The 22685-nt window shown below is 42.0% G+C and overlaps 1 protein-coding gene across 1 annotated transcript; it reads left to right on the forward strand.

The window, feature by feature from the left end:
- The first annotated feature begins 1506 nt into the window (after nucleotides 1-1506).
- Nucleotides 1507-18157, forward strand: MYLIP (myosin regulatory light chain interacting protein). Its single transcript, XM_068396659.1, has 7 exons — nucleotides 1507-1741; nucleotides 2852-3042; nucleotides 12555-12740; nucleotides 13507-13704; nucleotides 14030-14194; nucleotides 15982-16402; nucleotides 16772-18157. Exons 1-7 carry the CDS (start codon nucleotides 1655-1657, stop codon nucleotides 16859-16861), a joined length of 1338 nt encoding a protein of 445 aa, XP_068252760.1. The 5' UTR covers nucleotides 1507-1654; the 3' UTR covers nucleotides 16862-18157.
- The last annotated feature ends 4528 nt before the right edge of the window (nucleotides 18158-22685 follow it).

Below are 22685 nucleotides of genomic sequence, written 5' to 3' on the forward strand. Positions count from 1 at the left end.
CGATTTTGTTAATCTTTCTTTCATATTACTTCCCTTTTTCTACCCTTCACTCTCTGAGTCTGGCCTTTTAAGACTCTAAGCTCTTCAACTTAAACACTATAGACCTGGGCATGAAAAATTTGAGCTAGTAAGCACACAGGTGAAATGCAGCACCATTCATGCTTGACATCTAATGTCTTGATTCTTACTTGCCTCCTACTGTTCTGCCTCATTCAGAACTGAGCAGTCTTCTACTCACAGAGTTCACGTGAACAAAATGGATACAGCTCTATCTACACTTATCAGGTTAGCCAGACACTGTGTCTGCAGAGTTCCCAGCAGAATGAGCATCTGTTCTGAGAGTTCCTTTAATACAAATTAAAAATACTAACAACCCTGACAAGCACAGCAGAAACACCCAGTCAGAAGCAAGTGACCCATACACAGAGAAGCAAACTAATACTCAGCCGTGTGGTGACCTTGCCTTAGTGCTGTGGTTTGTTCTTCTTCCTATTATCCTTCACTGCATTTTCAGATCCCCATTTCCTCTCTCAGCTCTTCCCCTGACAGCCTGCTTGTTCCTCACCACTGCACTGCTCTGTACTTGTTTGATCCGTATTTCTTGTGGGGACACAACGTGCATTTTGTACTTAGTCCTCCCTGTCGTTTCAATGTACGTTGTTAAAGAAGCCATAAACTACTTTATGTACCTGGTGTGTTTGTCAAACAAATGCTTCTAAGGGCTCACCTGGTGCAGGTGTTCCTCCCCTGGCCAGGAATCACCTACAAGCTTCACACGTACAGAGTTCAACTAGTGTAAAAGCTCCATCATCCATTAGCATGGCAGTGCATGGAGGCTGCAATATCACTTGGCTGGTCCCTCTTAAAATGTCCACACTTGCAGTGCTTTGCACACTGCATAACACAAAGTTGGACGAAGGCCAAAGAGAACGTGGGAGGGAGAACATTAATCCGGATGTTATTTTCCCCTCAACGAAAAGGAGTGTTTGCAAAGCCTAGAGATGAGCCATGAAAATATTTGGTTGCCTCAACAGCTCATGGCCACTAGCTCAGATTAATTTTGTAGCGTCCCTGCCAAGTTTGGCCTCCACCTTCACGTAGAAGAACTTTCACTGCTGTGATTTAACCGGACGTAATTCCAGGGCAAGAAGTTCTGGGCTGTTGCAGGTGACGGCGGATGAAGGTAATTTGGAGACGCGGGGTGAGTTCCCCGAGGACCGGCTGCCTCGGGCGGGCAGGGCCTGCGGCCGGGGCTCTCCGCCCCGGGCAGGGCGGGGGGGGTCCGGCCGGCGGCCCGCGGCCCTGCGCCCCGGCAGGGGGCGCCAGAGAGCGACCACAACAGCCGCCTTCCCGGGGATGGCGGCGCTGATTGGCGGCGGCGGCGGCCCGCAGCGAGGAGCGGCGCCTCGCCATTGGTCCGCAGGTGCCGCTCGGAGGGGGGAGGGGGAGAGGGAGGCTATATGTGGAGGCAGCGGAGCCGGCGGAGCGCAAGCACTGGGGAGCGGCGGGTCGGGCGCTGGCGGTGACCGGGCGTGGGCGGCGGCTGGGGACGTGTGCGTGTCTCAGCCTGTAGCGACAGCTGCGATTCCCCGCCGGCAGCGGTAGCAGCAGCAGCCGCTCCGGGTGTCCGCGGCGGCGCTGGCTGGCCCCAGCCATGCTGTGCTATGTGACCAGGCCGGACGCGGTGGTGATGGAGGTGGAGGTAGAGGCGAAAGCCAACGGCGAGGACTGCCTCAACCAGGTGAGGGGCCGCGCGGCGCTCCCCGCCCCGCCGCCTTCCAGGGGTGGGGAGGGGGGTGACGGTGACCGTTGGGCAGCGCAGACCGTTGGTGCCTGACAGGCGCGCACGAGAGCCGGCGGACGCGCGTCACCCCGCCGTTCCCCAGCTACCGGGCGGGGGCGGGGGGGGGGGGGTGCGCGAGGAGCACGGCCTTGCCAGCTCGCGGCGCCCCGCGCGCGCGCCCCGGCTGTTGAGGGCGGCGGTGGCGGCGCGAGGCAGGGCCGTACGGCGGCGCAACCCTGCGCGGGGGCGTCGGCGGGGGCGGGGAGCCGGCGGGAGCCGCCGCAGTCCCCCCCTTTCCTTTTGGGTTTGTTTCGCCCCCCCCCCCCCCCCCCTCCACGCTGGATGCAGAGGTTGCTGCATCCCCCCGCCTCGGGGCTCTCCGGCCCTTCTCCCTTAGAGCGCGTGTGGGAAGGGCAGGCGGGGGAGCCTGGGAAAGGCCTCGGCCTCCTTGCTGCAGCTTGCCCTAGCTGCCCCCTAGGGTGGGGGGCACGAGTGGGACCCACCTGGCCGGGGCGACGCTGACCCGGGCGGTGCCGAGATGGTCCCGGTGGCCTGCTGGGGCCGTGCGGGCTGAAGCTGTCGTCCAGGTGCTTTCGCCCTTCCATTGCCACCGCCTCGATATAGCTGCGGCGGCTGCCGTGAGAATGCTGGGGAGAGCCAAACGTAGCAGCCCAGACTGTTGGTGGCATTTAAATAAAACTTGTGGGTTGTACTTTTTTTTCTTCTTGCCTAGAAAGTGCTATTGATGTTGAATAACGGATGCTTTTCTCTTTTGGCAATCCACTGACCCTCTGAAGGGCCTGTCCTGGGGGTGAGGAGAGGGGAGGAGGAATTTCACCATGGAAGTCCATGTGGTTTTCGACTAGTGGAGAAATTCCCAGTTTATTTTAGTATTTGCTTACATGCTTTTTTTGTATGCAACTTAAAATCCAAGTAATCTTTTGTATAAAGGTGCTTACAGCAGGATTCATTTTTTGTTGTAAGTGAACAGTCTGAAACAGTACTTGAGTCAGGCGATATTTTTTATCATTATGTTGTAGGCTCGTTGTAAAAACCTCTCTTTTTCAGGTTTGCAGAAGGTTGGGAATTATAGAAGTTGATTATTTTGGACTGCAGTTCACTGGCAGCAAAGGGGAGAATCTATGGCTGAATTTGAGGAACAGGATCTCCCAGCAGATGGATGGTTTAGCCCCTTATCGATTGAAATTAAGAGTCAAGTTTTTTGTAGAGCCACATCTTATCTTACAAGAACAGACAAGGTAAGGTAAAGATGGTGGTAAGTAGATCTAATTTATTATTTTGTTTTCAGTTCCTGTAACTTACAAAAGTGATTACATACTGACCTTATTCCATCTTCTGGTAATCTTAGCTTGACTATTCTGTGTAGTTTTAAAACCCTAGTGTTATTTAAATGTATTATTCCTTTTTTGGAAAAAAAAAAAGGGAATAAAACTGGTAGTGTTGTAAGTATTGTGTAGGTAACAGTAGTAATGAGTGTAGGTATTCCATGAGCACTTAGTGCTGGAAGTGGAAGAAACTAAGATACCAGTAGCAAATTATTTATATGGTATTTTCATGTCCGATAGTAACCTCTGTTCAGTGGTGTTACTCTAGGTCATGCTAAACCACTGGTACAGAAAGGCAGGAAACAATTCCTCCCACAGAGTAAAAAAACCTGCTGAATTCCTTTTTGTCTGGTATTATATTACAGTAACTTTCAAATAGCTACAGGCCCTTTGAGGCTACAAAAGAAACAGCTGTTTTGCATCTTCTGTGGCCAGTCCTCTTAACTAAATTGTTATACTGTTACCAAATTGTGAGAATTAATCTTCTAATATTAGTAGGGAACATTTGCTTTTACTCCTTGAGTTCGATTACCTCGAGCTGCAATTGAGTTATCTTTCAAGAAAGCTGAGCACATGTATTTAATGCTGACCTTTCAACTGTTTTTTCCTGTTAGTTTTAGATAGTGCAGTTAATACAAATGGGACAAATTGAAATCTAGTGACTATATGATAATGCCAAAACATGTTTTTGCTACTCACCTTAACTTGGTACTTTCAGAAATAAGACTGTGGCTTCATTGTTCTGCACAGAATATTTGTCTAAAGAATTTGGTGAGAGGCTGACAACAGGATTTTGTGTTTATTTCATAGGAAGAAGGTTTTGAGTTAGGACCATGAAGATACTGTTTTATTTTTTGAACTAATGTGCAGGGGAGAGGCTTTTGGGGAGCTGTGGTTTCAGCTCATCAGTCTGGTTGAAGTTTTAAGAATGCTATGGAGTTAGACCATAGTTGTCATATATAATAGCTTCAGTTAGGCAAATACATTCTAACCAAATTCCAATTTTGATGTACCTTATTTTGGAAAAATAAATTCTACTATCCATGGCATATCTTTGGTCTCTTTTTGAGTATTTTCCTTAAAGAAACTTGTACTTTTAGTTAAATACTCTATGAGAATGAGTGTAAAACCAAATAACAAAGGATTTTTATGTAGAACAAAAGGAGCAACACAATTTCATACCTGATGGGGCAGAAGAGGTTACCCTGAGTGGGTTGGATGTGTTGCCACAAAGACCAAATCAGGGTGAATCTGAGGAAACCTAAAGCTGATATGATTGGCCTCTTTATGCTATCCTTGATGAATGTTTGTTCAGCTTCACAAGGTTTTTGCAGGCACCTGTGTTCCTGCCTCCTACACTGTCAAGGCAAGACTTGGCAGGTTGTGCAAGTTAATAGAGAGCTTGAACTGGTGAAACATACCCCAGGGCTCAAAAGACAGGTTGCATAGCTAGAATGTAACAGAGCTTGTATATATGTACATCAAAGTAGCAAGCACTTCTCCACTATAATGATGACTTTAAAGGGTTGTGGGTGGGACAACTTTCTTTTATGTATGAATTAAGATGGTTCTAAAACTAATATTTTTAACAAACAACTTTAAAATTAATTGAGATTCAGTCATCAGAAGAGAGCTATTAAAATTCTGCTCTGGAAATACTTAGTTTTGGAGAGCAACAGGCATTGAAACTAGTATTTAGTGTTGCTCTGTCTTGCAAACATGAATAGCCTTGAGGCTTCAGCTAAGCTGTTCAGTCTACATCCTGAGTATTTTCAGTGTTCTTGCTAAAAACAAGTTGTAAAATAGTTTGCCTTTTAGTTGTGTATGCCCAGAAGTCTGCAGGTAGCAGAGGTAGAACTCCATAGTGCCTGTGGTTAATGTATATTTCTGTAGTGTTGACGCTGACTTTCAGTAGATTTACTCTTTTTTTTTTCTGCTCTTGTCTGCTTGAGGATTTACATATGCACATAACTGTGCATACACACTTAGTTTGCATGTAAGCAGGTGTGGTGTCAAGGAGAAGACAAAAAACTTGTTAACCCTGTCACTGAACTTTAAATCAATAGGTATATCATTGAATAGAATCACAAGGATTAGCTGTACAGTTACAGCTGACACCTTGTTTCTTACTGTACTTGCAAAGTCAGCGTGATGGTCGATGAAGAAATAGTATGGGGGTATCCTTGGTTTCCTTTGGCAGTTATGTCCACAACTGGTGTATAGGGTGTTTCTGGCAGAGCTGTGGCCTTCTGGTCCCTTGTGTGGAGAATGCTGAGGAAGTCTCCCTGTCTTCTACTTGCTGCCTCTGATGCTGTTTTTACATGTAAATTAGATGTATGTTGAGACTGTTTTTGAAATCTGGGAAGCTGCAAGTAATTCTAAATTTTGTTGATACGCTTCATCGTGATGATAATAGGGAATACTGTGACTGAGTTAACAGGTTTTTTTTTATATGCTTTGGAAGCTTTGTGAACCCCAGTTGTACTGCTTCGTTAGAGATCCTTGTCTTGCACTTAGATTTAAAACTCAGGTGTGTGTGTGTTTGTAGCAATTTCATGTTCAGGTTTCTACATGCTGTGTGAAAAGCTGATCTGGCAACTGAACCTCGACTTCTGCTTCTGTTATCTTTAATCATCGGTGTGCAATCCAGTGGAAGATGCAACCTCATGCATTTTAATCTTCCGCAAGGGAGCTGCCTTGCTACTGAGCCCAGAGGCAGAGCAGGTTATAGTTATACCTTTCACCACTATGGTATCAAACCACTGTCACTAGGCTCTTTGTGAATGGGAGCATTGCACGGAAAAACCTTCTTACTGCACTTTCTTTCCTTTTACGAGATTAAAAGTGGTTTATTTCTACTGTTCTTTGGATCTCGATTTCTAATTTTTTATTTGACTGCTGGGTACTGAATTTCACCACAGGATTTTGTAGTTTAGAATTGTTTTCAGTGGAATGAAAGTGTTCAGTGCAAGAATGCTATTCAAATTTAACCTGTTGCTGTCAACTAGAGCTTTACCAACAAGTCTGAAATGTGAACAGTGTGCTTGTTTCGGGGAGTTTGAATAACTATATGGTTTTTTGAATGGAAAATCACATTGGCTTGAAAAGGACTGCGATGTTTTTGCTTAAAGATACATGTGATGGTCCAAGATCTAGATCAGAAGCTCTGGCTTATGTTATGTACGTTTTCACCGTTTTCTGTATTTCTTGATAGGTAATGCAACAGTTAGTAAAGTAAAAAGCAGGGGGGGGTTGTCAGAATGATTTATGGGTGTTTTTTTGTATCGAACGTTACGAAGCATTGAATTGAAGTGAGGGGCTGGGACTTAGAAAAACGATTATGCTTCGCTGATGGGCATTTTCAGGAGACGCTCTGACGCGGGGAGAGAACGGGTTCGCGGCGGGGCGGGGGAGCCGGGCTGCCGGCGCGGCCCCGGGGCGGTGGGGCGCGGCCCTGGCGCTCGCCCCGCGGGCTGCGGCCGCGGCGCGGTGTAACTCCCGGTCACTGACTGCGAGTAACCCCGGCCGGGCGAATCGGCGGCCGCAGGGCCGGGGCACGGCCCAGCAGCCCGAGGAGCAACTCCTGATTGGCCTGCACGCCTGTCTCGGGGCAGAAAGCTGCTCCGCTCGGGCTAGGAGCGTGCTCTGTGAGACGTGGAGCAGGGAAGTGCTGAAACTTGCATCCACCTTAACACCGAGGGTGTTTGCCGAGCCGTGCAAGAGGCACATGGTGCCAACCGGTTGTCCGGGAGAACAATGGTTATAAGTCTGGCAGGATAAAGTCAACATTGCAGCGATTGCACAAAAGTAGAAATAATTTTAAAGGGAATCATTTTTGAAGCAATGTAAAATTGACCCAGATGTACTTTAAAACGGGCAAAGTTACTTGTCTTGTGTAACACGACTGAAAATCACGTGTGTAAGCCATGACAATTTAAAAAAAAAAAATGTCAGATTCTAACAAGCCACACGATCTCATGAAGCATTCAAAAGAACTGTATTTTGCCAGCCTTGAGATAGTTGATTATTGTTTTGGAAGCTGTTGAAAGTTGTGTGTGATATTTCCCAGTATTTGAATTGTATTTACAAAGTACATTGTTTTTGCAATGTTATCCAGTTGTATTGATGAATTAGTTAAAACTAAGATCTGGCTTGGAAAACGTTTTGAGCAGTTACATACACGTAGTAGGTAGAAAATAAGGAAAACATGTATTATCCTATTGCATTGGCTAGCCAGTGCAGCAGTGTTATGGTATTTGTTACAATGCAATAAAAGTCTGCTGTAATAGACACCAGAGTGAATTTAATGGACCTGTTTGTCTAAATCAGAGTTGAATTGCAGTTGCTAACCTTTCACCCACTCTGCTGAGAGCAAATAAGAACAAAGAGGAACATAATTGTAGCTGTGATAGCTTTGCTTTTTCATATGGAGTGGCCTTATATCTGCTTTTAAAAACAATTATATTCTATTGCTGAGATCTTTATCAATATATTTTTAGGAGAACAAAATGCCTCTTAATTTTGATTCCTTTAGACTACAGAGAGTTATGAATTTACTTTACAGTAGGAAAGAGCCTGTAGTAAGGAGTGTCATACCCCAAAGAGAACAGACAGTTCCTTGGGACATATGCTAAGGTTCTTGCCAGTAGTCTGGCAAGAGAATGGGTTCTTTTGGCTATATTTCTAGTTCAGGAATCATTAGTCATATACAGATACTTTTATTGTTAAAGGATTGGGTTTGGTCACTTTTTCTACTGGCAGCTAAGTTACAGCTTAAAACTTTTAATATACTCTTTAGATTTTTATTTGCCCTGGTTTCATTAATTAAAGTAGTAGAAACAAAGTTTTCAGTGCAGAACTTTGAATCCTGATGCACGTAATTATCTTCAATGAGTTAAGAAAGAGAAATTAGTCTTGTATTATGTATACTCTACACTTTTCATAGCACTTATTTTGTGGGGCTGTTATTGCCAATTAGTTGTCAATAACTAAGTGATTTGCCTCCTGTAGGAATTTCATTGTAGTGAAACGCTGACATCTGTTTCTGGTAGTGGTGTTTGTACAGTCAGCCTGCATAGATCGCTTCAGAGGGAGGCAAAGCACAATGGCTGTTAACTATGTTTGTGACTTCAGTTTGGTAGTTTTTTGTAAAATGGGCCATCTGCTGAAATCTCCTTACAGGCTCCCTTTTCTACAGCATTTGTATAAAATTATTTATGTGCAACTAAAATACATTAATCACACTATACATCTGATTTTACCAAGTATTTTACTATGCACATAGAACTTTAATTGTGTGAAAAGCACTGGGTCAAAAATAAGGATACAAAATGAATATAAAATCACCAGTGTAACTAGCGCTTGAAGAAAGCTGTTCAAATTCTGATGCTGTTCTAATTCTAAAATTGCTTTTTCTTCCTTTAGAAAGGAAGAAATTCTGCCTGGGCAGTGACTAATGAAGTATAGCTTTGGCAAACTTGATGCTTTGTCCTCTAATTGGTATTTCTATGTGCTGTTTTGAACTACCATACTCAAAGGAAATATTCTATAATTGAATATACAGGAATATCTAGCTAGCATGAGGTTGGGGCGGGGGGAAGCTAATGCTGGTTTAGGTTATATAGACTGTCTTTTGTACTAATACTGTCAACGCGTAGAACTCGGGCTACAAGTGCAACGGAAAGTTCCGTTTGTTCTTAAAGCTGCCACTAGTTGTTCAGTGTCCCAGTGTGTCTGGCAGAGATTAAGATGACTAGGAGCCACAACAATTGATTGGTAAAGTTCAGAGTTGTGAAGGCTTGCTTTCTGTTAAGATTTAAAGGTGAAGTGAAACTTTGGCAAGAGTAGTAACAAAGCTGCAGAATATGCTGAGAATATTGGGGCAGAGGGGTAGGAAACATACCTTCTGTCTGACTTGAGTTGCTCGTCAAATTTATAACAGGTAATATTAATGTGTCGTGTATAACTGAAGTGGTAAATGGAGCAGAACAAACAAAACCAATTAGTTTCTTGTGTAGTGGTCAAACTAAGACATTCTATGAGCAATGTTGGAAATGTAACCTTTAGAGGACTTTAAACAGTTCAGTTTTCAGTTTTAACAGTTCATTGTTTTTAAACTTGCTAGCTAAAAATTCCATTAAGCATAAAATACTAACACTGAAATAATTCCTTGAAAAACTGAGTACCTTTTTACTGCACAACCTGAATATTGTTAGAAGTGGTGCTTTAACATTTTTTTATTGTATCTAGAGATTCCTAGAGAGATGAGGGACAGTGGATTGAGTGCTATTAAGTGATTAGGTCATTATCTAATTTACAAAAACTTACATAAATACTTCCTGGTAACTAACAGAATCTGTAATATGACCAGGTTTTCTACAGACAATCAGTTGGGTCCTTTAGACTTTGCAGAATTAGATAAGGAACTGCCTCAAGGCTCCTAATGCTTTAGTTTTGCTTGACTGTATTCAGCAATAAAAGCACATTCTTTTTGTGAAAGAAATCAAAAAGAACGAACCAAAAGACTTTTTTTAGTTCTGTGTAAAAAGAAAAAAAGAAAAATCTGCTTTTATAATCAGATTCTGGCTAGTGTCATGTTTTGAACCTTGAAGGGGGATGATTTTCAATGGATACTAATATAACTTTGGAGAAGTGCAATTAAAAAGGCTGGATGGGCAAATCAGAATCTGCACTAACCAGAATAACTTTTTTCAGATGTATAACATGTTTGCAGCCCTCACTATCTTTCAGTTTCTTTCCTCAAACACACTTAAAGACTCAATGGAAAAAAACAATGAATTTTCTACTTGAACTTTGGTTCAGGGCAGCTGCTGTAGCAGGCCAGTATGAAGTCATTCACTGTCATTCAAAAACTCATTTCACTGACAGCCCCTATGTTAACTAGGTTTTGACCTGTTATGGGTGCAGTTTAGGCAATGGGCTTAGGCCACCAATGGGTTTTTTAGGTGCAGACCAATGGCTTTGTGAGATGGATTGTTAAATACAGGTGTTTCAGTCTGTTTTCTCTGACTGAACAAAATAGCTTAGCAGAGTGTAAGCCAGGACATGAATTTGCATAGCTTTAGTTACTTTGCGATAACCGTCCCTTATATGTGCCATACCTTTGTCCCCTTTATCAGAAAAATGCAAAGTAGCTTAGATGTTTTCCCCTATGTGACAGGAGCCAGTTATGGGAAGTTACTGCGCATTAGCTGTTGTGATGCTATTTCACATTGTACGTTAAACTCGTTTGCCTACCTATGCCATTACTGGCTTTTTAGTAATGGAATGTGACAAGCCATGCCTCTGCTGCAGTTGTTTCTGTAATACATCTGTATTTGCAGGGGCAATCTTTTGTTTTTCGACTCCCCTCTTGATGTCAATAAGGTCTTCCCAGCAAGGAGGGAAGACTGACTTTTCCCTGTGTAGTCAGTGCTGTCATATGTGTAAAATAAACTGAAGATGCAAGCATTTAGGTGTGGTAGTTGTAAACATATGTCAGCTAATGAGAAGAAAATTGTCAGATATTTCTTTGAAATACTGTGTGTGTAATTAGTACATAGTTATAATGACTGGAAAACCTGTTCTGGTATTAACAGAGGATTAAAAGTGCATGAAAAGCCATTTATTTTATGAAATGTGGATTGGAATTAGGGAAATGCCTGCTATTTGAATTTATTTTGGCCACAGTGTTTTCTTTCATCAAATACTTTTGTCTGGATTTATGGACTGAGCCCCAGAAGGAATGTGTACAACCTATGCATTTTAAAAGCCACAGATAGCCTTTCTGTGGCCCAAGCTGAAAGAGTTATAAATTAACAAGGTGGGAGACAGGGTTTGGAGCGGAGGTTTGAGACTTGCTCCAAGAAAAGCCTAAACAAGGAATAACCTGCTAACAGTGGAGCCAACTGTACTGTCTGAAGTTCTGGTGCTCTTGCCACCTAAGCTTGTATCCTGCACAAAGTGAGGATATTTTCCACCAGACCCCCACTAGAACTGCTGAGGTGTAGACTGATGTCTAGATATGTGTGATGCAATTAAGCACCTGTGCTTGCAAAAGGAGGTGTCGGAGCTGTGACTTGCTGCAGGAAATGGATTGTAGGGCAACTTATGGGATAACTTAATACCCATTTTTTCCTGATTGCAGAAGTTCTGGATACGGGGTGTCTTTTGGGCCAGTATTTTCTTAGCTGCTGCAATTACCATAGTAGAGCTAAGAATGAACACAAATTTTGCAAGTTACGTAATTGCTCATAGTGCTGAAAAGTAGCCATATTTGCCCTGTTGTACAATGGAATTGTAGAGTGCTACAACAGGATATACATATTATCCAAAACTGCTGTTGGAAGGAAATCTAATCACTTACTAGTGTCTTAAACTTCAGTGATGAGTGATTTAATATAGCTTTTTAAGAAAAGTAGATTACTCTTTAATTTTAGAAAAATAAAATGTAAATGTCCCATTACTGTGGAAGCTAAGACATATCCCTGTGGGTATTAGGCTTCATTTATTGAAAGATTGGTTTTAGTGATATGTAACTACTTCTGCATCTGGTTTCCATAAATATGTTGAGTCTTAAGAACAAATGCTAAGAAATTTTTGTTGTCTTCCTTGAGGGGAGGTAAGGGTGAATTTATAGAAGTTAAGGTAGACTATAGGGGAAATTACCAGGCTGCTGTTAGTATTGGGGAAAACTTTGTCTAATTAACTGGCCTATTAGATAATTAAGAGCAGCTTTGTGAATTTTCCAGCTAGTTGTCAAACCTGCCTTGGTCCCAAGTGTAAAGATTGGTCTGACAAATATGCTTACACAGTAGATGTTTTTATATTTTATTCCACAATGCCTTTACAGATGTTTCAGGTTATTCTGTTAATCATGTCACTGGCAAAAGCACCATCTTCCCCTTGACTGTGGTGGCAGAGGCATTTCAGCTGCATGTAGAGAAAGTATGGCTTCTCCTGTTGCATGATAGATGTTGTGTATGCTGTTTTGGGCTCCTCTTCCCAAATTTGCTTTTGTAAAATGCAGAATAATTTGTAAATGGCAACCAAAGAAACTTAAACATAGGAAACTAATCCAAATATATTTCATTGATATTTTACTCACTAAATTGAAATTAAATGGCCTTAGGAGTTAAAGCAGTTCTTATTCTTAGTAACATGTTATTAAAGTACTTGTGTCTTTTCATAGTGCTTTTAGATAACATCTTCAGTTGTAACCTCATCTCTAAGTGTAAGTGAATAATAAAATGGAGGCCCTTTTCTTTCCCTTGTGACAGATTTTCTGTACTTGGTACATTCATTGCAAATTCATGATTACCAAACTAATGGTTATTAAACATATCTGAGATGTTATTTGATACATATCTTGTTTACAAACATCTTCTAATATCTTTTGTAAGCAAACATTGCTGATTCCATTGCAGGCATATGTTTTTCTTGCATATAAAAGAAGATCTTCTCGCTGGTAATCTTCAGTGTTCTTCAGAGCATGCAATTGAACTTAGTGCATTGTTGGCACAGATGAAGTTTGGAGATTATAACCAGAACACTGCCAAGTACAATTATGAAGAGTTGTGTGCAAAAGAGCTCACCACTACCATTTTGGAGAGGTAAAAAAACAGCATAATGATATAACCTCCTTTTTGGAGACCAGAAGCATAAGATTGTGTTACGCCCTTAATTGCTGATGCTATACTGTAGCTTGTGTTGTTAAAAAAAAAAAAGTAATTTACATTGCTTTGGAGATCAAAATACAACCTGAATCTTTTAACTAATGTTCTGATTTCAGTTCTTTTTAAAGCTCAGTTAGGAGGGATTTTTTTTTGTGAAAAGCAAAAGCTGTTGAACTCTAGTACTTGGGGAAATACAGGTATCGAAATACTTGGAGCAGGGTAATCAAAGTGCAAGTGTGTCTTAGACCTACACTTGTGAAAGTAAGTAACAAGAATTAATCTGTCTTAGTGCCCTTACACTGAGAAGTAAACAGGATTCCCAAAACACCTTCACAGCTCAGTTCCCGAAAGTCAAGAAAGTTTGTTATGCTTTTCTGTATTTTTTTTTTTTATTTATGAACTTAGTGGTTGTTCAGGTAAATACATTGGGGGAGGTGTTAGTTGGAAAGCCTTGATTACATGTAGCTTTTTAATTTCTAAGCAAATGCACAGTATTGTCCCCTGAACATTCTCAGGATGTTTTGGTAATTCTCAGTGCTTTCCAGTTCGTGATTACAGGAAATCTATAGCCAGATAAAGCAGGTCAGAAGCATTTAATAATCTGTTTAACTAGGTCATCTAAAACCCCATGTTAAAACAAGCTGTTGACAGTAACGGCACATACTTGAGTTATTTCACTTATCCTTAATCTTTTTATCAACAGCATTATTGCAAAGCACAAGGAGCTAGAAGGTCTAAGTCAAGCTTCTGCAGAATACCAAGTTCTACAGATTGTTACAACACTGGAGAACTATGGGGTAGAGTGGCACTCAGTGAGGGATAGTGAGGGGCAAAAACTCCTTATTGGTGTTGGACCTGAAGGCATATCCATCTGTAAAGATGACTTCAGTCCTATCAACAGGTATGTGTTGAACCATTTTCATCTTCCATTTTTTAGAAGTACTGAGCATGTCTCTAGTTATTACATAAATACACAAAACTGCTCTATGAATTACTAAAAGGAACTATTGGAATGTAGAGTCTGAGGGCACTACCTGCTTATAATCAAGATGACAACTGGCCTTAATATTCTTGATTTTTATATGTATTTTTGAGGCGGCATCTTCAATGCAACATTACAGACCACAGTTGGAGATCACTAACTTCTGATACAAGTGTACCGTAGTGGAAAATGCCCTTACCCTTAAGAGCTAAATAACCTTTCTTTTTTTTATATTCATTTATAGGATTGCTTATCCTGTTGTTCAAATGGCAACTCAGTCTGGGAAGAATGTATATCTGACTGTTACCAAGGAGTCTGGTAATAGCGTAGTTCTCTTGTTTAAGATGATCAGTACAAGGGCAGCAAGTGGACTCTATAGAGCAATTACAGAGACACATGCATTTTACAGGTCAGTATTGCCACTAGAGTCAACTGCTGCTGCTTTTCTCCACAGTATTTGAATTAAGTGCTTAAGCAACCAGCACTCTACACTTCAGAAATTCTCTGCAAAATTTCATTCTTTGTATCCTCTACTTTCCTCTTAAGTCTAGAAGCTGAACAGGCTTTTGCTGCTTTGCATTTTGTGGGGTGGGAGTACGAGACAAATAAGCACAATTTCTCAGTCTACCACTATGAATAAGAGCACTTCAGTATATAAACCTACTGTGTTCTTTGGTACCTCATAAACAATACATACATTTTTTGTACCTATGTAAGAGGGAGGATGAGAGCGCAAAGGAGAAGAAAGATCCTGTCTCTCGGAGTATGTGGGTGTAGCTCATATGCATATATACTCCTTGTTTCTCCTTTATTTGGCTCCTCCAGTTGCTGGAAGTTATCTGTATGCCACCTTCCCACCCCATGTATTTAAATCTTCCTACAGTTCCTCTGTCCTTCCTCGCATGCCCAGGATTTTGTTTCATGCCAGCAGCTATCCATTGTCTCTGTCCTTTTGTTCTTTGAGGTAGGGGTGCTATACTCATTTGTAGATTGCTGATTTTTTTAAACCCCTTTTCTTTCCTGCTGTGTGAGGTCCAACACTGATCAGTAGAACTAACTGTCAAAGACACTTGGCAGTGTTTTTCTGTAAATTAACTACCACATATCAGTTTCAATTACTTTGTAAGAGAAGAGGAAAGTACATATGCTAGGCAAAGACCTGTCCAGCTTCTCCAGTTAGATCATTTTAATACAGTTACAGCAATGAACATCAACCAGTTGCCTTTCTAACCACTGCAGCTAACAGCAGCTACCCACTGCTTATTTTGTGAGCCTGATGTTAAGCGTGTCTTGTTCTGCTCTGTAATTATATGCCCTTTACTGCTGTTTTGCAGTCTTTGTACTTTTTTCCAGGCAATTAAAGCATTATATAACTTCATAGACAGTCTTAACTTTTTGATCTTTGTCTCTGCTTGTAACTTCTGCTGTCCTTCGCAGCTTCTGATTGTAATTTAAGCAGAACTTTAGCTAGGCAATAGCATTTGGCCATAAGCTTAGGTCTTGGACCTTAGGCCTGGTGAGGCTGTAGTCCTTGTGTTCTGTGTTTGCATTTCTCTTTCCTACGTCGTCTAGAGAAATGATATGCCTTAATAGGCTTCTGCAGATTTAACTATATCACTGAAATATGTAACAGGCATGGTTAGAGTAGCTGAAATACTCAGTGGCAAATACAAATGCCTTAATTTAATTCTATACACTGCATTCACGCTGGTTCCCTTCAGATTGTATAATATTCGTATATAAAGTACTGAGTGGAAATTTGGTTAAAGACATTACTTAACTCTATGCTAAACATTTTCGAGAGCCTGTCTAAGGAAAGAGGTGTTGTGCAAATTGGAATTCTTTCATGCAGTGTATGGAAATTACCGTGTAAAGAGGTGTTGCCAAGCTGAACTGTGGATTAGGCAAGTGTTGGCTGTTTATATTAGCATAATGCCTGAAGTCCCTTCCATAGGCTGACTCCATTTTACCAGACGCTTCACATTTTTGAAGACGTAAAATAACTGTCACTCTTCCATTTTACACTTTCCAAAGTAGAGTTGTTACGCAAACAACGTTCAGGAGCTTAAATACTATCTGACTGCTCTATTTGCTTTAATTTCAGTACTGTTACTTCAACTTTGGGAAGAAATTGTTGTAGTGATAAGTTTATTGGTATTAACTAACCAGGTTTGCATTTGTCCTGTTGTTTTACAGGTGTGACACTGTCACCAGTGCTGTCATGATGCAGTATAGTCGAGACTTAAAGGGCCACCTAGCATCTCTATTCCTGAATGAAAACATTAATCTTGGTAAAAAATATGTCTTTGACATTAAAAGAACATCAAAAGAGGTTTATGATCATGCAAGGCGAGCTCTTTATAATGCTGGCATTGTGGATCTTGTTTCAAGAAGTGACCAAACACCACCAAGTTCCCCCCTTAAGTCTTCAGAAAGTAGCATGAACTGTGACAATTGTGAGGGTCTGAGCTGCCAACAGACAAAAGCTCTGCAAGAGAAGCTGCGGAAGCTAAAGGAGTCCATGCTTTGTATGGTGTGTTGTGAAGAAGAAATAAATTCGACCTTTTGTCCCTGTGGCCACACAGTATGCTGCAAGACCTGTGCTGCCCAGTTACAGGTAATTGCAATACCTTTAAGATGTGAGTTAGCACATGTGTGGAAGTTTTGATCTTCTGTATACTTAACAGTCATGGAGTAATATGTTTACACTGATATTCTAGTAAACTGATTTTTAAAATTTTGTTTGATAAACTAATTCCAAAGAACATTCTGTTTAGATGATGTGTTTGAAAGATAAGTTTTAGCTGTGCTAAATTCACTTGTGGTGAGGGTAAGAATTAGCTGCATGTTTCTCACCATACCCTGTTTAACAGAGCACTTTTCCATAATCTCCATATTTATTGTGTACATGGAGGGAAGTATCCAATAAGTGTAGAGACTATCAAAATATGAAGTAAACTAATTTCCTGATGTTTTTCCTTTCCAGTCATGTCCTGTTTGCAGATCTCGTGTAGAGCATGTCCAGCATGTGTACTTGCCAACCCACACCAGTCTTCTCAATCTGACTGTGATATGATCTACGTATACACTTTAAATCCATCATGTACTTTTTAAACTGCACTAATATGAAATGCAACCATTGATTGTGAAGAAGGCAATCACTGGCACCTATCCGCGATCAAAAGCAAAAATACTGCGTTTTTTAATATAAATACTCTTCATTCAGCATGTCCAAAATGGTTTGGGACATCTTTTGAGACCAGAAGTGTGATCATTTATGTTACTTAGAGGGAGAGTGATGCATAAGTTTGTAGTGTGGCAGCGTTGCTGAAAAGCTAGGTGACCCTGGAGAAATGTGGTGTACACATATTGATATACCCAGCGAGAACAATGCAGCCTTTGTTTTACACTCTCTAAATCCTTTTTAGTACAGTCACTTCATTTATCTTAATAGTAAGACTAGCTTTTACAAATACCAGTTTAGTATGGCTCATAGCTTCTGCTTTTGGTAAACTGCTTTAAAGAGAACTTCTTTTAAAAAAAAAAAATGGTTCTTAAGCTAAAGTTACAAGGCTTCATCAAGCAGCTGTGCTTAATTCAGAATTCTGTTAAATAGAAAACAATTCTGAGAGAATAGCTTTGGAAGGGTAGGGCAAGTTTGTTAATCTGGAAGTGTTGAGGGGGAGTCAGGAAAGCCGCCTGGTTGGCAATGTCCTGTGGAAGCACTGTTATGGGACTTCATTCACAGCTCTCAGTGGGCAAGGGACTCCAGGTTTCCCCCATCCGCTTGGCTGGTGGTCTCAGGAGCTGCAGTCAGCTGCCCTGTAAGTTGGCTTTATTTTTGGAGGCTGATTTTTAAACTATTAAACATGTACCATTAATTTCTAAAATAATGGTTGTGTATAATTTTAAATGCTTTCTTCAGTTAACTTCTCTATTGGCTAGGTCATTTCCTGCTAAAATGTTTTTAATTTCCACCCCCCTACTTGGGCATTTTGGGCTCTGGTTTCCTAGTGTATTCTCCAGGGTATGGAGGGAACTAGAGACCATGTTTGGGTGCAATACTGGCTTAATCAAAGCTAGACAAGTACACTGTCACTTTACTGAAATTTTCTGACTATACTTTTCATATTGCCTTAATGTAGCAGTAATGTGTGTTTATGCATCTATTTCTTTGCACAGACATTTTGTCGAAATATTAAAACTCTACTTTTTTATGACACATTAGCATATAAACCTTACTCTAAGAGGGTATTTATTTTTTCACTTTGTAAAGAAAATTTTGTTTCCTCATGAAGCAAGAGCTTTGTCCTATATCGTAGGCGACTTCTGTCTTTTTATATTCAGATTAATAAAGGACTTTTAAAATCTACTTTGTGTTATTGATAAGACTTTAATTTTGTTCTGAAATTGATCTGAGGCATTACTGAACTGAAAATACTGTATGAAGTATTTTCATGTTTACAGTCTTTAAAGTTGTGTCATGTTTTAAGAGGGAATGAAGTTCCCTCAGGTGCATGCAAATTTCAAGGGAGGGAAGAAAACCAACATGGTACAACCACCTTTGTTCAGGCAGTGTACTTTAAAACAGCTGACATATTCCAGCTGTAAAATAGCCTTCAGAATTAACTTCATGAACAACTTTCGTACAGTAAATTGCCCCAAATATATGGGGTATAATTCAGTGAGATGAGAGCAACGAAAAAACACAGCTTGAGGGGTAGGCATTTGGAGTTTGAGCAGTCCTGCCTAGGAAAGTTCTTAATTACAGATGCGTTGGTGTCTTTTTTGACTGAAGCTACTCATATTTACTGACTTAAGACTCTGCTCTCACATTCTGGAAGAGATGGTGCTTGAGCACTTCCAGCATGGTCCTTTGGCTTACCCCCAGCAGCAAGCTGAGGGATGGAAGACAATGCTGGGATCAGACCAAAGCTCTCTGGAATCCATGGGGCTCTATTCTGGCAAGTGTGAACTGAAGTCACTTAACTATGACCTTTTGAAATTAATTTATGGCCATTTAAAACAGATTATTGCAGAGTAGCGTGTCCTATTGTCAAGACAGTTCATCAGGGATTGAAGCTTGAGGCCCTCAACCTAAAATTATTTTAGGCTAGCTCAAACACTGCTGATCAGGGAAGGGGGAAGGAGGCTGGCAACTAGGCAGCAAGTTCCCAGTACAAGAGCTGTTTGTCTCAAGGTCAAGTGCATTAGACACAAGATAATTTCCCCTTTTAAAGATTAAAATCACACACACACTTTCAAAGATCATAAATGTTCTGAGGAAAAGTTGCATTGTCCCTGTATGCCATTTCCAGGAAGGAATGGGTACGCAAGTGTTCTCAGAACACTGTATCCAGCTACTGTACCAGCGTATGATAGCGCTAAAGCCAACCTTCCTCACTTCCCAAGAGCACTTTGTTCTGTGCTAACAGAATTGTTAGTAACATCTAATCCATCATCCTCTGGCAGCTGGCTGAAATGGATTGTAAATTAATACAAATAGATGTTAATACAGGCATGTGATTTAAAGCATTCAACAAGATCAAGCTGTTAAAATAGGCAAGCATTAACTCCAGGTCCTTGTAATTAAATTGGCTGTGTAATTAGACATCCCTAATAAAAATAATTCCAGTAGTTAGAGCTCTAATCAAGGTGGGGTTTGACAGGTTATATGGCATAGGTGGAATTTGGGCAAAGCCCGGGGCTGCTGTAAACATCTTCTGCCTAGTCTTGAAAAGCTGTGCAGAGGATCAGGCAGAAGCGCCAAGGTGCAGGTCCAGACAAGAGTCTGGCAAATGCTGGATGTATCTGAGGCTGTTGGGAGTCTAGTTCTGTGTTGGAGCACCAGCAGAAGCCGATGGCTTTTTCCAGTCAGTATGCTCCACAGCCAGCGTGGTTTTAATGGAATGCTGTTACCTGTTCTGAGAAGGGAGCACCAGGGAACCTCTTCTGAACATTGCGAATCACTAAAAGCCTCACTTGGTTTATATGTAAGATCTAATGGGATGCAGAACAATATAAGAATAGCTTTGGTTTGTTCACAGACAGCTTTCTTTGGAAGCATTGTTTGAAATGGAGTTGATCGTGCTGTGCTACAAAAGTTTTGTTTAACCATCCATAACTGCTGTGGCATGCGTTGCTCAATGTTTGCGGTTCCAGTACACTCTTTCTTCTAAGAAGTACTGTGTCCAGTCCACGTGAGCTGCCAAGAGCTGTGAAGAGTGTAAAAGAAACAATAGGAAAACTTGAACTCCGCATGCCACGTAGCCATACAGCAGAAAGAGTCAGGTCTTGTTTGCCAAAGTGCTGTTCTTTTTCCTAAGAAGCTTTGTCTGAAGGTTGTAATGGATCGCAGTGGGGAAAAAACAAAACCCTAAAACAAAAAAACCCAAACAGAATAATTTGTGAGAACAACCGGAGTTTGTGTCCTTCACGTTTCTTCCTTGGGAGTGGGAGGATTGACCACAAAGCCTCACTTGGTGCCTCACACCTTCTGTTAGTGTACCTGTGCGTGCCAGGCACTCATAATGAAGCTAGCTCCTGTACTGGTATTTGCTACCCAAAGCTAGTACAACTTGGCAAAAAAAGTCACAGGAAATTCAGTTCTTGTTTATCTTCAAAGTTGCAATGCAGCTGCTGTAATCCCATCAGGTGTGTGCAATGTCATTTTAAAAGGCTACTGTCTCAAGTCTCTGCTACAGGTACCTAAATGGGAAAAACTCACCTTCAGAGACAGCACGACTTGCTGGGCAATTTGAGAGCAGGAGCCCTGTTAGCTCCTTGGACCTCCTGATGGTAGAACAGCATTCAAAATGGGCCATGTGGAGAGAGGGTTGTGAGTTTGAACTGTAGGAGAGATGTTCTTACTAAAATACTGTTACGTTTAAATGTTATTAAAAAACAAGTCAGGAATTTAGCAATAACTACACCTGTGCTACTAGGGCTGGGAACTCTCAGCCCTCCACTGGTATCTGCCTGGCTTTCATCCTTCCTTTGCTGCATCAAGATCTCTGTTTATGGAGAGCTCAGCCTTCAAGGGACTACAAAGGCAGGATGTTGAGATGTTTCAAGTTACAACTGTTACAAAAGCACAGCTCTATCCTCCAGCATGCAGCCGCTCATTTCAAGGCACATACAAATGTTAAAATTGTAAAGAACTGGAGAATGAAGGCTTCTGTATTTTGAAATTATTTTGATTTATTCCCCAAGTGCCATAAAAGCACATACACAGCAGCATTCATATATTCCAAGATTTATTTCCTTGCTAAATTAGCAGTGTTGCATTTCTAACCGAATGCCCTCGGGGGAAAATTCTCAGCCATTGGCCTACGCTATTTCACTTCACAGCAGCACGCCAGCGTGTTGATCAAAGACGGGGGAAAATTACAGCTCACACTTCCTGTATAGGGTTTGAAACAACAAACTTTCCGTGGAGTGTTAAATTGTGAATGGACAAATCTTAGCTTCAGTAATGCCTGGCCAAATATCCTTCTTGAATTCCTGCCACGCCCCGTTCTCACTGGGAGCATGCTGTGGTGCCAGGTAGGTGCTTCGGTGACCGTAGTGCGCCTGGATTCAGCCAGCAGGAGCGTGTTAGAACAAAGTAGCAACTGACAAATGGGTTTAAAAGTGAGAAATCTCAGTAAAATTGTGGAGGGGAATAAACCACAACCGGGGCAGGCTGCTAGAAGAGAGGCAGACTTTCAATGGCAGGGCCTGAGCGCAGCTTAGCTGGAGGGAGCCCAGGCAGGGAGTTCCCGGGGGGCTCCTGGTGCAGGGGCCAGGGCTGCGGATGACCCTGGGACAGGCAGCCTGGCAGGGAGCGCAGCCAGCCCTCTGTGAGAGGTTTGGGTGGGAAGCAGTCCAGGAGAGGCAGGGCAGGGCCGGGAAGGAGATGAGACAAGCCAGAGCTGGCGAGCAGCTGCCAGGCTGGTAACTCCCTGGGGAAACTCCCACTGGAGCACACTCCTGGCAGGCCACAGCCAAACCTCTGGGACTGCAAAGAGCTCGTAACATCACACAACTTAAAGGTAAACCTCCAGCTGGACCCCCTTGGTTCAACACTTCCTTCAACAGTACTGGGTGGTAAAAGCTATCACGGTTTCAGGGTCTTCTAGTTTCCTTCAAAGGGTGGTGTGAGCTAGGAAGAGACACCTGGAGGAACAGAGGAAGGGCTCTCAGAGCCCCAGCTAAAGGAATCACTGGTTGGTGCAGTAGTGGGAAAACACAAACTGTGACAACTCTGAAAACGTAGTGGGAATCATGATTCCTCCCCGTGTGAGAGCAGGATGTGAGGGATCCAGAAGAGTGAATGGGGCTGGTTCTCCCCTGCGCTCAGAGATGGTGAGCAGGGTTCAGCGTGACCTCCTGTTACTGCCGGGACTGGGGACTTGTGGGGGCTGGCCAGCGGCTAACTTTCATGGTACTGATGCATACACCAAGTTCCTGAAAGAAAAAGGTCAAGCAAACAAACCATACCTGCTTTCTGAGAGCTTAACAACAGGTCACTTGTTGATTTCTTGCCAACTAAAATGCAGAATCTTTTTCAGCTGCTTGGAGGTTGGGGGAGGGTGAGGCAGGAGTGGGAGGGGAATCAATCTGCCCCTGAAAGCTGGTGCCTTTCTCTGCCTTCACTTTGACCCTCTCCAGAGTGACCTGATGTAGCCTGTCCACTATTTGCTGACTCTTCCTTATTCCTGAAAACTCTTCTGTTCTCTCACCAGTGATTTCTATGATCCATCATCTGGCTCTGTTTGGAGTGTCTAAACAAAAATGTTTGCCTATAGCTACCCTTTCAGGGTCACTGAACAAGCGCACTTAGTGGTTATGGTGGGATTAACTAGGTGTGTGTATGTGAGAAGGTGTTTGCCATCTCTATTTTTATCCAGTAGTTGGTG

This window comes from Nyctibius grandis, chromosome 3, assembly GCF_013368605.1.
Source record: "Nyctibius grandis isolate bNycGra1 chromosome 3, bNycGra1.pri, whole genome shotgun sequence".
In the NCBI taxonomy this organism is placed as follows: domain Eukaryota; kingdom Metazoa; phylum Chordata; class Aves; order Nyctibiiformes; family Nyctibiidae; genus Nyctibius; species Nyctibius grandis.

What these genes read in the sequence shown, in the direction of transcription:
- MYLIP (XM_068396659.1), top strand. Translation starts at nt 1,655, where the DNA reads ATGCTGTGCTATGTGACCAGGCCGGACGCGGTGGTGATGGAGGTGGAG. An exon ending in GCGAGGACTGCCTCAACCAG is followed by an intron (nt 1,742 to 2,851) that starts GTGAGGGGCCGC and finishes TCTCTTTTTCAG; the next exon opens with GTTTGCAGAAGGTTGGGAAT. An exon ending in CCTGTGCTGCCCAGTTACAG is followed by an intron (nt 16,403 to 16,771) that starts GTAATTGCAATA and finishes TTTCCTTTCCAG; the next exon opens with TCATGTCCTGTTTGCAGATC.